At 39.5% G+C, this 19,685-nt stretch overlaps 1 protein-coding gene across 1 annotated transcript in view; it reads right to left on the bottom strand.

The window, feature by feature from the left end:
* Window positions 1–1,727: 1,727 nt before the first annotated feature.
* Window positions 1,728–19,685, bottom strand: part of Elovl6 (ELOVL fatty acid elongase 6) — a 119,610-nt gene continuing 101,652 nt past the window's right edge. The window contains exons 3-4 of the mRNA XM_026410632.2: window positions 10,717–10,868; window positions 1,728–3,879 (exon numbers count right to left, since the gene is read on the bottom strand). Of these exons, the coding sequence (XP_026266417.1) occupies window positions 3,455–3,879; window positions 10,717–10,868 (577 nt within the window). The 3' untranslated portion in view covers window positions 1,728–3,454. The remainder of the gene's footprint in view (window positions 3,880–10,716; window positions 10,869–19,685) is intronic.

Consider the following 19,685-nt stretch of genomic DNA (forward strand, 5'->3'; position numbering starts at 1 on the left):
ACTGCCTTTTCCATTCAATTCTACCCACTCAAATGAAATTTTGGACTGGAGTCAAGAGGTTAGTCACTGGACTAGCCAGTCTCTTTATGTAAGCATAGATAGCTGGAGAAGTGACAGGGAGGGATAAATCAACCCTCTCATTGTCCTTGACTAATACATAGGTAAGTATTCCCCTCCCCACTAATTTTTGTAGTGCAGTTAGAAAAGTGGGAATAAATTACCTGTAACAACCTTAATCCATGATTTTAACTTGGTACTTTGGCCTAGCATTGAATATAAATACAATAAATAAATAATAATAGTCATTCTTTTCTCATAAGCAACACTAGAAGGTTCAGAAAAAAATCCCCTGTTGAATGAATGGAGCATTTCTTACTAGAAATTTATTGCAAAATTCATGCATTTGGGTTGATATTCAGACCTAATGTGCAAAATTATATATATATACACACATATATGTATACTTACACATACATGTATATATAATTATTTCATACACACACATATGAAATCAAGGATTTGTTTTTATTTAATCCAGGAATGATGTTTTCACCATACTGGGATTGGAATGCAGTGGAAACTCATTTTAATAGAAAGACACTCTATTGTAGCACAGTGGGGCAGCTATAAAAATTGCCTGCCCGTTTTCCTGGAATGTTAACTGACAGCAGGATTATCTATGTGGCAGTCAATTCTCTGGTAGGTTTCAGATTTGTCATGGGCCAGTGATCCAGCCTCATATCTTGATATAATTAAAGCAGCTAAGCTGAGATATTAAAAACAGTAAGCTGAACCTATATTACCAGAATTTTGTTTTTTAAAAAACGTGTGGATTTTTTCCTCCCATGATAAACACTGGAAATGCTTTAGATATATTTAGCTAGTTTAAGAACTATTTATTAAACTTTCAACCTGTAAACCCAAATTTTAAGTTATTTTACAAGTGAACAGAAGCATGAACTTAATATCAAGACTTTGGAAGCATCACCTAGAGTCTTTTTTTAAGGTTTATGTTCATTTATGTTCATTTCCTTATTCTAACCTGCAGTAAAGAATCTATGATAAATCACTGAATTAAATAATTAAACCTACTAGATGAGCCTCTGACTGGTCCTTTGACTAAATTTCAATTGATATGTGGCCTTTTTTCTTGTCTTAATTAGTCTACTCATTTTCTGTTCTAAGAGGGAAAAAGTCTTATTGCACAGTATCATGTCTTTGCAAAGCTCTAAAGACCGTTTGCATCCTAAGAATCTATCCTAGTTGTTGTAGCAGGACCTAGCTTTTTAGCTCACATCAATTTCTGCCCTAATAACATTACATCCTTCCATCAATCATATCTCATCTATGAACCAACATCAGGACACCAAAGACTGTTCACAATAATTTAACATGGACGTAACAGCTTCTTCTCTGCACAGCCCCCTCCCCAGGTCTTTCAGTCATGACTTGGTTTGCATGGACTCTGTGTTCATTGTTCAAGCCATTCACACAGAATGGAATAAAACTTTATTCTTTTTAAATTCCACACATAAACAAGATGCTGAAAAAGCCCTTGCCATCTCTGACAGAAAAGCAGAGCAGCTCTGTTTCATGAATGACAGCACAATTAAAGCTAAAATAATATAAAAATAATTTGAAAAATCCCTTTTACTGTACACTCTCAAATAAAGCAAGAAAGATAAACAACAGTTTTCTGCTAGCCAGAAAATGTGTTACTACTCATTTCGGCTTTGAAGTTCAGTGTACCCCACATTTGTGTGCATATATGTGTGGTTATGTGTGTATAATAATCTATGCAGTGTAGTAGCCCCTAACCTTTTCATCTAGTTTGCCTAATCATTAAGCTACTGAACCAATTAAAATACTATTATATCACATTGAACAACTTTACATACATAATTGCTTGTTTGAAATCCTAGGAACGTTGACACATTTATTTGGCTTGTAGAGGACTGAAATATTACAGATAATATTATCTAGCTCTTTTCTTAAAAAAAAGAATATGGCTCTTAATAAATTGATTTTCTGAGTTCCAGAGCAAAAGTCCCTTTTAAAAAATTTCTGAAGCTGACTTGAAGCAGGAAGGATGTCTTCTGATTTGGCCAAACCTACAATGAGTTGTTTAATATCATTTGAAATGGAAAGGATTCTTCTATGGGGGCCTTTTGCTATCAACTATTTCCAGCCAAACTTGTCATGGTGTGTTTGTTAATTATCTCCACTTGGCCAGCAGAGGGCACTTAGAACACCTCTGCATGGCTTGGGGAGCTAATGTGGACCAGGTGGAAACAGTACTCACCCCAAATCAGGCAGAGACTCTGCAGATTTCTTTGTAAATTCACAAAAATGTAGAAAACATGAACCATCCACCAGGGATTCATTTGGAAAGTGAGGACTATGTGTGAAGGCCAACAGAGAGGAGCATCCTACTGTCTGGCTACTGAGGGCTCTTTAGCTCATGCCTTTTCACCTTCCCAAGCTCCACTGATCCTGGGCTCAGCCCTTCCATGTACAGTGCAGGATGCACTTTCAAGCCATCTGGTTGAGTTTTTTTTATTATTATTATTATTTTATTTGTTTTTTTTTTTTTTGAGTCTGCATTTACTGTTCTATTCAAATGTCTGGGACAACTAAACAAATGTTTCATATCTCATCTAAGAGTAGAAATGATAACTATTAGAAATATTCTGGTACAGAGAGCTGCCCCTTTGGGACCCGGGTTGCATTACTTCCATTCTCCCAGAAAGAACCTTGGAAAAGTACTGTGCCCTGTTTTGTTTTTGGCAAACTCACTAGCCTGCGGCTGGGCAGTGAAGGGAAAAATATCTATCTATGTCTTGAGTTGAACTAAAAAATGATTAAGACATCTTTTTTTTTCCATGGGGGCTACAACAAGCTAACCTTTCTTAAAAAGGCTTGAGTTTCTGCAAAAGCATCATTGTCCTAGATATAAACCCTGTGTCTCTTCCATTTTCATCTTTTCTACTGGCTCCAGTTTCATGTCAAAAAAAAAAAAAAAGATCAGAAAGGATTGTGTGTGCTCGCACAGTTTTTAAAGTAAAATTCTCTCATCCTTAGAGAAAGATAACACTTAGTAAATACTTTTTTGTTTTTCATATAGTGTTAATAGCCTTTGCTTGCTTTCTGTTAGTCTCTCTCTGCCTCTGGCTCACTGTTGTTCTCATTTGTCCTAGAGTAGACAGATAAGAGGGATTGTGGTCTTCCAGCAGCAGTGCTTTGAGATGGAGGTGCACTCAGTGAGTCCTCACCCAAAAAGGATCATAAACTTACTGGGTTAAGTCAACCTAATTATCCCTAAGCTGCCTCGGGTTTTGTGTCTGCTCGTCTGTTTTGTTTTAGCTGCACCATATGTGATTCCTTGTGCCATTTTCTTTTGTCTTATTATTTTTCTTGATGACCCTGAGCTATGGCTTTCTCCTCAGTTCCAACACTATTCAGCCTTCGTTGTTTTCTTCATTTTGCCAATGTAGGCCTCAAAGAAGAAATGGCAGAAGAGCACAAGGTAGCTGAGGTACATGAGTGAGGACCAGAAGATGTTCTGAAAGTGAGAGTGACACTGGTCTTGCTGCATCCAGTAGAAGACCAGGTAGTTAATGACACAGCCCATCAGCATCTGAGTGATCTGGGACAAGGTGATGAACATGGCAAACTTCCGGGAGACTCGGAAACCCGCGGCCCGCAAGGCATAGTAAGAGTACATCACGGCGTGCACGCCATAGTTCATAGTCATGAACCAACCACCCCCAGCAATCATGTCTTTGTAGGAGTACCAAGAGTACAGGAGCACAGTGATGTGGTGGTACCAATGCAGGAAGATCAGCTTCTGCTTCCTCAGAATGATGAATATTGTGTCTCCTGGAAGATAAAGGAGGGAAAAATGTACATAAGCCCTTGACCACACACAATGATAATCCACAGTTTTGTTAGAGGACAGATATCTTGAGCCAGGACTGGAGAATTAGATGAACTGGGTTATAATCATGAGCTGGTATTTGCTACCTCTTTGACGTTGGGCAAGTTACTTATTCTCATTATTTTCTAGTTTCCTCATCTCCAAAATGGGATAATTAGTAACAGCAGCTTGGAATTATCTGAGGATTAAACAAGATAGTCAATATACCTTCTTCATACATGGCAAGTAATCAACAGATGTTACTTTCAAGGTATATTACACAAAGTCCCACTAATTTTTGATCTAGAATGGACATTATCATCCAGGCTGTCTGATTCTCAGTGAACCATTCATCTTAGGATATATCACCCAGAGGGGACTGGTAACCTGTCAATCAAGAGAAATAGACTGGAATGCAATGCAAGTACCCAGCAAAATATTCTTAGTCCTCTCCAGAGTTGTAAAACCATATTTTTTTTTCTTTGATCCACGACAAAAGATACCCCTTAAACATCCATTTTTGTGAGCTCCTCTGTGTAATGTCCAACCCTTGTAATTTGTAAGAAAAGCAAAATTTAAATAAAAGGCAAAGATGAAAGAAAAGGGCAGCAAAAATCATCCTCTATACACATGCACTGATGAGGGCAAAGGGAATGCTTGACACCAAGGAATCAAGTGAGGAAAAACTGAAAATAAGAGTTCATTGTATGGAATTAACTATAAAGAAAGCTCGGCAGGATCCACCAAAAAGTTTTCTTATTACATCATTGTGAAGAAACAGACCACTGTTTCTGAAGTAAGAAATTATGCTAGAATTATGCGCAGGTTGGTAGATGCTCTGTATCTGCAATGATTCTGAAAAATAGAGAATGTAGAACATTTATGAGAAAATGGATAAAAAGCAAGCCTATTAACAATTCACCCAATTCCATTAATAAGTAAGATAAAAAGGGATGAGACTCTGATATGTGAGTCAGAAGCAGGTGTATGCAGGTAAACATTTCTTTCTCATCTCAGGGGTTATCAGATATGGGGAACACCAGCATCCTTCAGGGTCTCTGGTAAACCCAGAGTGACTTCTCTTTGTATAACAAGAATTAGAAGGTCCTTAGTCTGAAAATTTAGTAAGCACAAAGGGGACTCATACTTATGCCTCCCATACTTTATGATGGCCTAAAATGCTTGGCATTAGGCAAGGTAAGAAAACTGGGCTTGGGAAGACTTTTGAGGTTCTGATGGCTGTGGCTGGAATACAGGTGGTGCCCCATTCCACGCATCAGGGCTATTAGTGTATTTTTTTCTCTGCCGAATTATTATTTGTTATTACTTTGTTTAGAAAAGAAAAGTCTCCAGTTGCTACATTTCTGAACCTGTTTAAAATTTCCAATGAAATCCTCTCCCTCATTTTTATTATGTCTGTAAATGTCAGACAATGACAATGACAGATGGTGATGGTCACTCTCATGTGTATATTTAAGGGCTGAAACTGGGGTCCGGAGACCTGGGGCCTACTTCCTGGTGTTAAACTGTGCTATTCTGGCACGCCTGTCAAAGACTTATACTTCTGTGTAATTATTGTTCTGTGCCTGTCTTTCCACTGTAGACTGTTAACGCAGGTACAATAATCCCAACCGACTTTTCTTCACGGTGGAAAGAAGACAGAAGTCCAAGGAACTGTATGTTAAAAACAAATTTTAGTCATTCATATTGAGAAGGTGTTTTTCCCCCAAGTCTCTTAGCATATATATCCAACATGATCTCTAAACACACTATAATAAAAGTATATGCACAAAATAACATGAATTTCATCCTAATTCTTGATGTCTAAAGATCATATTCGGACATTATGACCCTATGTGCATATATGATTGCCTGACTGGTATAATTCTACATCATGTACAACCAGAAAGATGAGAAGTTATATTGTATTTATAAATGATGTGTCAAATGCAATCTACTATCATGTATGACTAATTAGAACAAATAAAAAAAGTTTCCATAGTTAAAAAAAAAAAAAAAAAAAAAAAAAACAAACCATATTCGAATGAACCAATGTGGAATGCAAACTGGAAACTGCAATTCTAGGGTTGAGGGCTTTGTTTTTCCTGACCACAGGGGTGGAGTTGGGGTTGTCTCAGGCTTGGTCTGAGACATAGTAGGTGTTGCTAGGTACTTTGGAGAGGGGGTTTGCAGTCAAAGATATTATCATAAAATCTTGAAGACATAATGACTTTGAATTCACTGGAAGAATTTCTTCCAGAACAACATGTACAGGAGGATGATAGAGTAATGAAGATGACTATCTCCCCATGATGGCTCTGAAACTGCTCAGCAGCACCACTCCAAAGCCAAACCAGGGTTACTTCTTAAGACCATAGATGCAGAGAACTGTGGTTTCCCTAGTATGAAGGGAAACTGGTAGGGGGTTCCAGAAGGGCCAACCCAGACCCTTCAAGGTCACTGACATTGCCGCTTACATGTACCAGCCAGGTACTGGGGCAGGTACAGAATATATTTCCTCTAGAGAAATCATATAACATCACATTTAATTCGTCATGAGCCAGAGGCATGCCAAACTGTGGTATTTACAGGCTTGCCAGAGTTACAGAGGGACCCAGAAATATAAACTCTCCTAGGGACTGTATATTTGATGTTGGCCAACCATTCTTTCTTGGCCACATGTCCAGCTGGCATTGTGGAATGCATTTTGGCCAAGTACAAGCAACGAGACTTTGGACTCTTGAGGGTTTCAGTCATGTCACCTATTTTAGCTACTTCCTGGTTCATGTCCTCTTAATCATGATCTACCTTTTGGTCCAGCTATTTTGAGTTAAGAGATAACCTGCAGGCATAGCTTGATGTTTTTTTTAACCTAAATGTCCACCCCCTGAACTATACCTTCTGCCTGTGCACCTGCTAAGTGCAGATATCCATGAATCTATGGAGAAGTCCTTTATCATTTAGAAAATCCCCAGAATACACACAGCCACCAAGGGAAACAGAGAACATACCCTGCATGTGGCTTGTCACAGAAGGCTGAGTTTCTCTTCGCAGAATTAGCTGGAGTGCTGCTGAGTCAGAGGTTCAAAAACAATGACAAGCTCAACTGAGCAAGGACCCAGACTCACAGCAGATGTTTCCAAGTTTTAACAAAAGCAAATCTCAGCAGGTTTTAATATAATTCAAACAGGAGGCACTAAAGATTTGGCATACAAAAGCAGGGTGATGGCTCTCTTTCTCTCACTTGTTCTAGTAGAATGTAACCCTCTAAATTCATTGAAACCAGCTTACTGTTTTCTGCTGAACAGAATCCTTGCTGTGAAAGGGGCAGTCAGTGTTAAATGCGTGCGGAGTTTCGGCTGGGGAGATGCAAAGGTTTTGGAGATGGATGGTGTGATGGTTGTACAACAATGTGAATATTATGTATATTTTACTGCAATTATAAAAAAAAGTTTAGTGAAAACTGTAGGCATGTGGATTTAGGGGAGAAACACAGTTTCATTGTTGTATATGGGAGAACTGTTCTTTCCTTTCCTTCCAATATTCATACAGGAGGACACAATCTTGGAATACTGAAAAGGCAAACCTGGGACTGAAAAATAAGCCGAGTTATAAATAAATAATCCAAATTATAAATAAATCACTCAAATGGATCGATCTTTCTTAATCAAATGGTAACAAAGAATATGCTCTCAATTAGGGCCAGTGGTTGGCTGCCCTGCAGCACTGGTGCTGATTTTTAGGTTCGTTTTTGACTTAGCCTTTCACTTTTGCAAGACAACTGTCAAACAAGCTCTAGAATATTTGAAAGATAATATAACTGAAAGAGCATGAAAACATCACTATAAAAAATCTGGAACTGTCTTGAGATTTTAGGCAGCTTAACTAGCTTCATCAAAGAGACCATGTGAAGATTACCTTTTTTCCAATGTCAACACTTGAATCCTGTATTTTAGCTGGGAAGGGATGGCTTATTGGATAATCTACAAACTATTGCCACAAATGACTGTGGTGATGTGTCTCTCCAGGAAAAAGGGCTGCATGCCAGCAACACACCACGCCAAGCCAGTCAAGCCAAGGACCTGAGTCTGCCTCCATCCAGATGCAAGAGGAAGACTGCTAGGTGGCAGAGGGGAGTGGAACATTCAGTCTACACTAAATTCACTACACTAATTTGGATGAGTTAGCATCATCGGGTCAACACAACACAGAGCATGGACACCTGAGTGCTGCCATAACAGCTCTCCCCCAGGAACTCCAACTCCATTCTAGAACTTCACTTTCCATCTGGAATAGAGTCAGGAGGGCACACAGCAGAGGTCTAATCATGTGTTCGAAGGAAACTGACGAACATAAACAGCTTGAGGTGGCTCTTCAATAAAATATTCCTTCAAAAAGCAGAAGGGACTACTTTTATTCTCAAGCCCCTCAAATACAACTGGACACAACTCAGAACAGACAAGGGATCCTTGCAGACTTTTCTTGGGCAGGGGATATAGCTCAGTTGGTAGAGTGCTTGACTCCCATGCACAAGGCCCTGGGTTCAATCCGCAGCAACAGCAGCAGCAGCAGCACCACCACCACACACACACACACACACACACACACACACACACACACACAAAGGCTTCTCTAGAACAAAAGACTGAGATTGCTTCTTTGCAAACTGCAGCTTAACCCATTAAGTTCCAAGTTTGTAATTCTGTAAATATTTCAATAACAGTTACATTAAAAAAGGTTAAAATCTGTTATTCAATTAAAATTTTTATATGTGGGGGCTGGGGATGTGGCTCAAGCAGTAGCGCATTCGCCTGGCATGTGTGCGGCCCGGGTTCGATCCTCAGCACCACATACCAACAAAGATGTTGTGTCTTCCAAAAACTAAAAAATAAATATCAAAATTCTCTCTCTCTCTCTCTCTCCTTTCTCTCTCTTTAAAAAAAAAATGCATCCTCAGGATGTCTAAAAAAAAATTTTTTTTATGTGTTCCATCTCTGGAATGATGGCAAAAGATGGGTTAAGGGTTAGTAATAAGATACCACTTCTGATTTAACAATGGGGATAGTTTTTATTTATTTATCCTTATAAGGACACTTATTATAGAGTATAAAAGAAAAGTCCAGGGAACATGATATTTCTCAACTTGAATAATTCTCAATTATGTAGAACTCTATTTATTTTAAAGGAAAAAAAAGTCATGCTCTAAGAGTAAAGAATACCTGCTTCCAGTCTCAGACCAACCCCAGTTTGAAAATAAGTGCTCTGATTCAGAAATCTTATGAACCTAAATAAAAAAAAGAATCACTATGAAAGAGATATATCTAACAAGATGATCTTTTATTTTATCCACAAATGAAAAAACAAAATTAAAATATTCTCACAATCTAAAAATTCCTAAAAGTAGATTTCCAGACTTTGTACCTAATGGAATCAATACAAGTATGAAAAAATAGCTTCCTGGGGCCTGATCCATAAACTTTATATTGTAAAATTCTTTTTAGACAAAGTAGCCATTCTATTCTAGCCCCTATTAAATACCTGGTGCATGGTTGGTGCTTAGTATAAACTTATTAAATAGATGAACCCACTTAATGCATTTTTCTCTAGGACTCTCTTTTCATAGGTGCACACCACAGTTTTCTAGTTATCTAGGACCATGTGGAGGACCTATCATTGCACTGCTGCTCCTCTTAACAAAGGGTTTAGAAAACTTTTCTGCTGCTGCTTGTCCTGACCTGGAATTGTCAAACCAATTGCAAGGTACTTGTAGGCAGCAGGTTTTTAGCACACAGGGACAAAAACCAGAGAGAATTCATACCCTGGATGGACACAGGGGTGTGAAACAGAGGCACCTTACAGAAGGCTGCTGGTAACTGACACTACAGGAATCTTGTAATAAAATTACCTCTAACCCCCTTTTTAAGGGAAATAGGAGGGAACAATAAATATCTTTTCAACTAAATACAAGCATCTTTTAATGCCAGAATTAAAATCTCTGAAATGATGCAATTCTTAACTGCAGGTTAAGAAAACAGAAACCAAAAAACTCAGAGCTTATTGTCACCAGCGGCTTCCTTTCTCAGGCAACAATGACATTTCCTGGAGAAGTGAACTCATGTCAAATCCTTACCTCTTCATCTTTCAGTGTTCTGCCAAATAGTGCCAACCTTCCCTTCAAGATCATTAAAGATTTGAAGGTAAAAACTCTAGAAATGTACACATACAGCCAGTATTTTCTATTGATTTCTAGAAGGGGAACTATCTTTTCCTTTCCCAGGTGTCTGACAGATGATTAAAATCAAACAGCACCAGAGACCAACAATTAGCATTTGTTAATGAGAATAGGAGGACACCCAAACGAAAAGCTTATTTTCCTAATCTGAATCCTAACTCAAGAGATCAAAGTATGCTTCGATATGGGGCTTGGAAACAGCTGAGCTGCCATTTTCCCCTCAATCTAATATTAGCTCAACTGTTGATGGACCTTAGAGAGGGGGCTGTGTATATTTTATAAGCCCCCAGAAATGTATTTTTAGTAGTGCCTGGAAATTGGCATGTTCTACATAAACCATCTTGCTGTTTATATACTTGAGGTACAATTATTTAAAAGGCTGGAGGAGACAGAGAAAGTGCAGATCCTTCAAAACCTCAAATTCGTTCATTATAACTTTCCTGCAACCAACAAAACAAGACTTTCAAGCCGTTCATTTCTTTGTTCATTAAAAAAAATAAATAAATAAATACATGGACATGTAGCTACAAAGATGGGGGAGAAAAATGGAAAGAGGGAAGACACTCACCTAGTTCGGGTGCTTTGCTTAGCACAAATGCATAAGCCCAGAATTTGCTGACGGGTCCATTGTAAAAGCTCTGGTCACAAACTGACTGCTTCAGGCCTTTGGTCATCAAAATGTACACCATGTAAGCACCAGTTCGAAGAGCACCGAATATACTTCATAACAAAAAGAGAAAAGAAACAAGAGTCAGGAAAAAGTTAACTTCATCTCTGATGTTAACCATCCTTAGAAGACTGGGTGGCTGCTGACAGGAAACAGGCTTAGGAGAATCATGATATGCATTTACCGAGAAGCATCTTTACATGTTCTGTAAACCCCATCTAACACAATTCTCAGTGCTTTATTCTGAAGACCATGCACATGATGGTGCTTCATCAGTGTTCAGTGAGGTGACAGAAAAGGGGATGGTTCAAAGCAGGGTATCATGAAGAACAGCTGTGACCTTGGTGTTTCAGTTTGAGAACTATTCCTTGGGGAAGAGGGGGGAATAGCTGCAAAATCAGAATTATTAATTTCTGTCCTGTTTCCAATCATTTTTCAAGCTCCAATGGCTCTCCTTCCTAAAAATCTGTTAATCTCTTCAAGTCAACTCTTTTTCTATGTCTGGACTGGCTTCTTGTTTTTTTTTTTTTTTTTTTTTTTGTGGTGCTGGGGATTGAACCCAGGGCTTTGTGCATGTGAGGCAAGCATTCTACCTACTGAGCTATATCCCTAGCCCTGGACTGGCTTCTTTAAACCACTCTCTGAGCCTTTCTCAGAGAAACTGGAAGGAGCCTCCTCCAAGGCTCAGCTCCACTTCCTGGAAGTGCACCCCAGGCACAGGTGAGGATTCACCTCTGAGCTCCCCAGAACCACGTAGCAATACCACTTCACACACTGTTCTTCAGTATGCTTGCCTCCACGTAGGCAAAGGTGCTCCACCGAGATTGTTGAAAGAGGGAAAGACAGTTGGAAATATGGAGGAAATGAACCCCCTCCTTGTATATGCGTTTTCTTCTAGACTAAGAACGTGCTAAGGAAACAGGAGAGCTCTGGAGTGTGTTGGCTCAATAATGCAACTTGAAGCATGAAAGATTTGGCACCTGGAAAAAACAGATTCTATGGTGGAGTGAACCCCTTAAGCATTATGTCCCAGTGTCTGAAACAACAGCCAGTACTCAAAGGAGAGCCAGCCAGCCCCAGAGGGAGCTGGGTCTGGTTATCCTACTTCTGCCCCAGAAAGCAGCATTCCCTACTAGAAATCAGTTGGGAAATGAATGAATGCCTGTGGGATTAAGTGGCTGCCTCACTAAATAGGGAAGTCTCTTCTCTAAAGGCATAAAGTCTTCATTAGATGATGTTACTCTTTTCAATATAAAAAAATTAGTCGTTTTACAGTTGTTAATCTTGTTTAATCCTTCAGTGACTTCCCTGTGCACTTAGAAACTCTTGCTTCCAGACCAGGACCTAAGTGGCTCTGAACTGGTGATCATCCTGTCTCAGCCTCCCAAGCCACCGGGATTATCATCAGCATAATTTATAAACATCCCCTTCCCCACTAGTTGCAGCCCACCATATCTAGAAACCACACAGCCAGATCCATTCCCCCACTGTCTTTCCTGCTACTCTGTGTGCTTTGCAGGTAATCAGAGAAGAGCCAAAGAAGTTCGTTTGGAATAGTTACTTTCCTTTCATCTTCCTGGTCTACAAGTCATTGTAGTTTATTCCTAATTCCTAAACTATTAACACAAATTATCCTTTTGATTATTAAATATTTATTGGCATGATTTTAGATAAGCTAACTCTGGCTGACAGTGGCACTCATGGAAGGCTTTGGAGGAAGTGGTATTTGAATGAGGGACAAATAGGAATTCACAGTTTGAGGGTTTAGGGTACAGGGAGGTCACTTCAGAGCATTGTAGCACTGGAGGCTTTAATATCACGGTGACCCACAATAATGCTGACAACAAGGGTATGGCACATATTGTTGTCCCATATCTGGATATAAGCCTCATTCCCAAAGCTCTGAACAATAAGGTTGACTCAGAACAGAAGACAGTAGCACTTTTCAGGGAAACCGTCAGTGCCAGCCATTGGGCCCATGTGTCCGCGGGCAAAGGCGCTTTGTTGTGATGTGACAATGCTACTGCTGGGGAGCAGGGGGGGGAGCTGCTTGGCCAATGGGATGATTGTTATTTGTGGGAAGCCACTAGCTCTGCCCCTGGCACATCTCAGTCACTGCAGACTTTGGAAGCAGGTGGCTTTTCTAACAGCATCACACTGTGATACATCACCAACATATACTTTAAGGTGAGAAGACATTTTTTTCTCCCTAAGTTGTATTACCTTGAAAGATAGGGTGATAATAGGAAAATATGCCGCTTATGTTCTGTGACCACCCCACCACCCAGTTCTTACTTATACTCAAGGCAGACATTGCTAATCAACCTCTGCTCTCTGACTATGTCTGGGGGTGCACTAAAATTCTCAACCACTCTAAATCACTACCAATCAGAATCGAAAAGCCAAGCCATTGTGCACACTAAGCTTCCAATCACAGCTTGTTCACTTATGAGATTCATGACTGGGCAAGTTAAATTTTTTTTTCCCCATCTGAAGTGAGGATAACGATAGGTTCTATGAACTTTATAATGCAATATAAGAATAGTACTTAGTGTCAAGCCCTTGACATATGTGTTCAATGAAAGAGTTCTTACTGTTATTACTATTCTTACTCTCCATTATTATCTGTTGTTATTATTGCTGTTTTATTTTATCCATCCTTCCATCATCTCATTTTGTCAGGTTAAGAGGGTAAGGATAAGACTTGGAAAGTCAAGATTGTCTGTTTTCTCTTATATATGGAAGCTAGAGAGAAAAAAGGAAGAGAGAAACGGGGAGGAGGATCTCATGAAAACCAAAAGGAGATCAGTAGAATAGGGGAAAGGGACCAGGGGGTGGGAGGCAGGAAAAAGGGGAAAAACTGGGGAAAGATATTGGCCAAATTATATTGATATGTTGCATGCATGTATGAACATGTGACAACAGATCCCACCATTGTGCCCAATTCTAATGCATCAGTTAAAAAATATGGAAGGAAAAAAAGAGGGTAAGGCTTATTATTACTAACTCAAAGTCAAGAAAACTGATTTAGAGAATTTGATTTGTCCCATGACTGTCCATGTTGTACACACACACACACACACACACACACACACACACACACACACACACGATGCCCCCACCCCTGACAGTGCTGGGTTTACTCCTGGTGGGTTGACAGGATCAGTGCTACCATGAGATGCAGTCACATCTACACTGTCTCTTAGCTCCTGCCTGGCCTGGCAGTGGCCTTCCACTCACTGGAAGACTATCACTTGGTCTTTTTACAAAGAAACTCACACTCATGGTCTTAAGTTCAGGGTCTGGCCCCTGAGACACCAGAGGAGCAGCTGGCAGCCAGTGTTCTCCTCCAGCCCCTCTGGGAGGTTTCCTGAGGCCCATGTAGCATGCTTCCCACGCAGTGTACATCCAGAACCTGCAAGAGCACAGATCAGGGAGCCCTTCAGCCCAGGGCTGCGCAGGTGGCTCTGCACCTGGCTGGCTCTGCCCCAAGTCTCCTATCTTGATACCAACTCACCTCTCCACAAAAGCTAGTCATATTCACCAACTTTGCATAATATAAGTGACAGCTAGCAAGTTCACAGTAGGATATGAAATGAACATTTTCTGCAGTATTTCTCAAGGGAGAGGCTCTTGGGATAACAAAGATTATTCTAAACCTAGAGCTTTAGACAAGCTGAGCATTAGGCCACTGTGTTTATCGAAGGCGGATGACTACTGTAGCACATGCCTTTTCTTAGCTTTCAGGTAAAACTCACACACTTATTTACTTGTATTTTTTTTTTATATTTATTTTTTAGTTCTCGGCGGACACAACATCATTGTTGGTATGTGGTGCTGAGGATCGAACCCGGGCCGCATGCATGCCAGGCGAGTGCGCTACCGCTTGAGCCACATCCCCAGCCCCTTTATTTGTATTTTTGAAGACATCATTTCTCTTATCAAAGTCTAGTTTTGATAACAGTAAAGGAGAAGCAGAGGGTTCAGTGAGGGGGAGCAGTGGATGTTTCTGCTCCCCTCAGCAACATCAGGCCCAATGCCATAAGGAGACAAGGGGAGGTCACAGCCCCGATTCACTGAGGTGCCACTGTTCAGGTCTTCTCAGACAGAAGAAGCCCTGTTTCCTCGTCATTAGCCACTCATCATGTGTGGGTACGAGGCATACCCACTGGGATACCTCACGGGGGAGGGGAATTTCTGTTTTGCACTACAGGTATTTATTTTCTGCACTGTTTGAGTGTTTTAAAATAACAAGTTTTAGATTAGTAATTAAAAAAAAAACTATTTAAATAGGTGCCTTGTCACAACTGACACATTGAATAAACAAGCACAATGGTACTAGGTATAAGGCTTTACTAGGGAACTTTTTAGTATGAAGCTGAGATTTAACACTAATCCAGCAGCCTTAGATAATCAACTGGCATTAGGACTGGTGGAGAAAACACTGAGTCATTTGTTGAAACAACACCTACTTATCAATACTGATTAAGTATCAGATATTATAGTACTCACTGGTAGGGCAGACAATCTACAGCCTATTGCAGAAGACAAGAAAAATGTGTATATGCATGTGCATGTGTGTAAATAAAAATAAAACAATATGAACAATTAGTGGTACACACAGAATACTGAAAGTGGGTGTATGTGCGTGTAACTGAAATTCTTTGGACACATACATAAACATGTTGGGACATTTACAATGAAAGTTTAGGAGGTAAGTTCTCATATTAAATATAAAGTTAATCTTCAGCTTGCATTATTTTCTTTTGCAGCTGTAATACTGGGGTCTTTTTAAAAGAGGTGTAAGAAACATCACCAATCTTCCTTAAACTCAAGCTTGATTATAAGGTTTTCTTATTTATCTACGTAAGACTAGATAATACTTTATTGTAGCCTTCCAATTTTATTGCTGTATGGAAGCCAAAATAGACTATATCAGTAATAACTCAAAGAATTCCAGCACTCTGCTCTAAGAAGAAAGTACCTTGGGTATAAATCATCAATACTTGCAATTATTTCCACACGAATACCAATGGTTGATGAAACCATTTCTTTACTGGTCCTTGACCTAAATGTGGGATATTTTGGAATCCAAACATGGTTCCTAAGGATCTTTTATTCTGAAGTGCCAGCCACCCCCATATCCACCCTATTAACTTAGCCAAAGGTGCAATTACTTCCAGGCTTGGGCAATGAGAACATTGTTATCACAATTTATATCCTACAATCAGAAAAAAACAAAGTGTGAGCTATTGTTGGTTGTCAAAACATGGCAGCTACTGACCCAACAGTAGCAATTCTTTATAAACTAGGAGAGGCCACTGATGTTTCTGATGACAAAATTTGAAGTGCCACTGGTCTTTGACTCAACAGTTTTCAGAGTAGGAAGACTACCCAATGATCCCAGAACAGATTAAAACAAATTAATAAACCCAACATTCAATGCAATGACTTTAGACTTAGGAGATGTTATAGCGCCACAGTGCCTACAATATGGAATCATGGTATCTGTACATCAATATATGTTTATACTGAACATGCAACCCAAATTCTACACACTTTCTGCCTTGATGATAACATCCTCAGTAGAGAATGTCTGCTTTAGACTTTGTTAAAAACACATTTTTCAATAATAACATAATAAGCCATCTAAGCATGAATTTTTTAACCTAAAGGTTCAACAGTTAAATGGCATATACCTAATAGTTTTTCTAATAATTTACTTACTTTACTCCTCCACTGATTATATAGAGTATATAATTTTATTTATCTTTTACTACTGAGTACTATTTCTAGGTTTGACTTATTTATCTTGCTTTGGTTATTTAAACAAGGAGCTTAAAATAATCTCCCAAATATCTTATAGATCAAGAAATTTGAAGCTAGAAGATGGGAGGGGAGGGGAGGGGAGGGGGGATAGAAAAAGCAGCAGAATACAACAGACACTAGTATGGCAGTATATCTAAACGTGTATGTGTAACCAGTGTGATCCTGCAATCTGTACATGTGGTAAAAATGGAAGTTCATAACCTACTTGAATCAAATGTATGAAATATGATATGTCAAGAGCATTGTAATGTTTTGAGCAGCCAAAAAAAAGAAAGAAAGAAAGAAAGAAATATGAAGCTAAGATGGCATATTACACATAGATCATAATTGAAACTATGTATGTATTTGGGCCTAGGAATCTCATATACTTGCAAAAGTATACCAAGCTGTGTGTTTTATAATATCAAAACCTAATCTAAACATAATAGAACATGATCTAAATGTCCACTGATATGAGAATAGTCGAATGAATAATAATAATAATAAACACAGCAGAGCTATAAGATATTCCAGGTAGGACTGGGGATGTGGCTCAAATGGTAGCATGCTCGCCTGGCATGCGTGCGGCCTGGGTTCGATTCTCAGCACCACGTACAAACAAAGATGTTGTGTCTGCCGATAACTAAAAAATAAACATTAAAAAATTCTCTCTCACTCTCTCTTTAAAAGCAAAAAAAAGATATTCCAGGTAGTTGGGCACTGAATGCAGACATAACATGTGCCAAGACATATGATTAAGTGAAAAACATACGGAGTAGATGGTCCAGATGATCTAACTCAACCTGTGTACATCCCATAAAGGTCACATATACATGTACTATAATCATTATAAAAATACTTATGGAGGAAACCCCTGTAAACTTTTGGTGTTGATTACTGGAAGATGTTGTTGTACCATATCAATGCATTACTTTTTTTCCAGAAGCTATTGGAATACCAATTTTAAATTATTTCTAATATTTATAATGACTGCCATATTAAGTTGATAACTAATATCAAACTATCTTTGGATTTTTTTAAATCATTAAAAAAAATGGTACTTTAAAATCCTTATGTTACTTAAACTCTTTTCTTCTCTGAGATCTTAGCTGGGGCATTAGTCTAGAGGGGAATTAAGACAGTCAGCAACCATGAAAAAGAAATGGAGGGGCAGGGGATGTGGCTCAAGTGGTAGCACGCTTGCCTAGCATGCATGAGGCACTGGGTTCGATTCCCAGTGCCATATAAAAATAAAGATATTATGTTAAAAAAAGAAAAAGAATGGAAATAAATAACTAAAAACTGAGATGGATGATAAGAAAGTAAAGGATGAGGTATAAAAGTTCAACCTAGTTTGAAAGTGAATAAGTATAGATAAGGCTTTTTTTGAGAAATAATATATAAGCTGTGAGTTAGGAAGTAGCTTCCACTGAATTTTTTATAATGACACCTAAAATGACTGTCACATAGTATATGATGAACGCCAGACTAATTAGATGGTACATGTTTCAGCGCAGAGTTTCCCGGTACCAAAGGCTGAAGCAGGAAGCAGGTAAAGTCTTGAAGCACAGAAAAGCTATCAGTTCTCCTGACAGGTGAGTGGAAGGCAGGTGGGCATGCTCTGACTGCTCTCTCCACTCACCACCATTCCCACTGATCAAGTCAGAAAATGTCCATCTTAAACAAATGTTCTGATTTAAAGGCCTGAGAGAAGGGTTGACTTTGATCCACTTATCAGTTTCATTCCGTTAAGTCAGCTCTGCATTGCTGTGATCAAAATACCTGACCAGAACAACTGAAGAAGAGGAAAAGTTTATTTGGGGCCCATGGTTGCAGAGGTTCAGTTCATGGTCAGCTGAGTCCACTGCTCTGCTCCTGGCAGAGGAAAGCTGCTCTGCTCATGAAACAGAGAAAACGTGCACAAAACCTCAGGAAGATGACAAGATCTAATCCCCCAGGGCAAAGCCCCAATGATCTACTTCTTCTAACTATGCCCCACCTGCAGCAGCTGAAACCAATAATACATTCAGATCATTAACCCATCAAGTGAATTGATTCACTGGTGATGTTGGGGTTCTTGTAATCGAATCATCTCACCTCTGAGCATTCCTCATTAACAATGAGCTTTTTGGAGGACATCTCATATCCAAATCATAATGACTTAAAAATCTAGCCATGTTTTTTTCCAATAAGAAAAGAAAGTGTTCGTGGTTTAAATATGATTTAGATAATCACTCCTTGGCTTTTCAGCAATCTGATCAGTCAGACGCTGCTGCTGAGCACAGTCCTTGCATCTGGAGTGTACAACTTGGAAATAAGCCACTTGCTCCAGGTGCCTGGCAAGTCGAAGAAACACCGGGGCCAGGTTTGAAAGACCAATGTGATCAACCCCGCCCCTGGCAAAGTGGGGAGTGATGAGGCACAGACAGATTTAGGAGGCCAACTGCTCATGATGGAAGACCATTAGCAGAAGAAATGGCACATTTGGTGATAGAATTGATCAAGTGTTGGTTTGAGATCCTGATTAAGATTGTACCCTCTTTCATAAAACAAGTGGGATTTCATCTCCTTGACATTGCTGGCTGCTTTGGCACCATCAAGTCCAGAAGCAGAAGGCATCCGCTGCCTCCTTCACTCTCACGCTCACCTGAGGCTGCCAGCTTCAATTCTGGCTGACTTTGTGCCAGATGATTGCAGAGTTTTCCACATTTAAACACCACGGACTTAAAAGATGATTAAATTTGCTTATTGCCACAGCTTCATGGTGTATTATCCCTGTTTTAGAGACGAAGAAAAAAGCTGAGAGGGTGGGGAACTTGCCCAAGGACTCACCGTTTTTATGTAGCAGAATTCTCTGCCTACAGCTAAGTGCTTGCTTGACCTGAGAGCTATTCCTGAAAGCTTCTCAGCAGGCTGTCATCTAGGGGCATGGTTCTCAGGCTGGCTGGACATGACAAAATCACCTCAAAGCACTGAAACCATCCCAAAGCCCAGAACCTATGTCATACCAACTGGGCTCAACCTGGGCTTTGGGAGCCCTGATGGGTCGTCGCCTTGGAGAC

The sequence above is a fragment of the Urocitellus parryii genome, chromosome 10, assembly GCF_045843805.1.
Source record: "Urocitellus parryii isolate mUroPar1 chromosome 10, mUroPar1.hap1, whole genome shotgun sequence".
In the NCBI taxonomy this organism is placed as follows: Eukaryota; Metazoa; Chordata; class Mammalia; order Rodentia; family Sciuridae; genus Urocitellus; species Urocitellus parryii.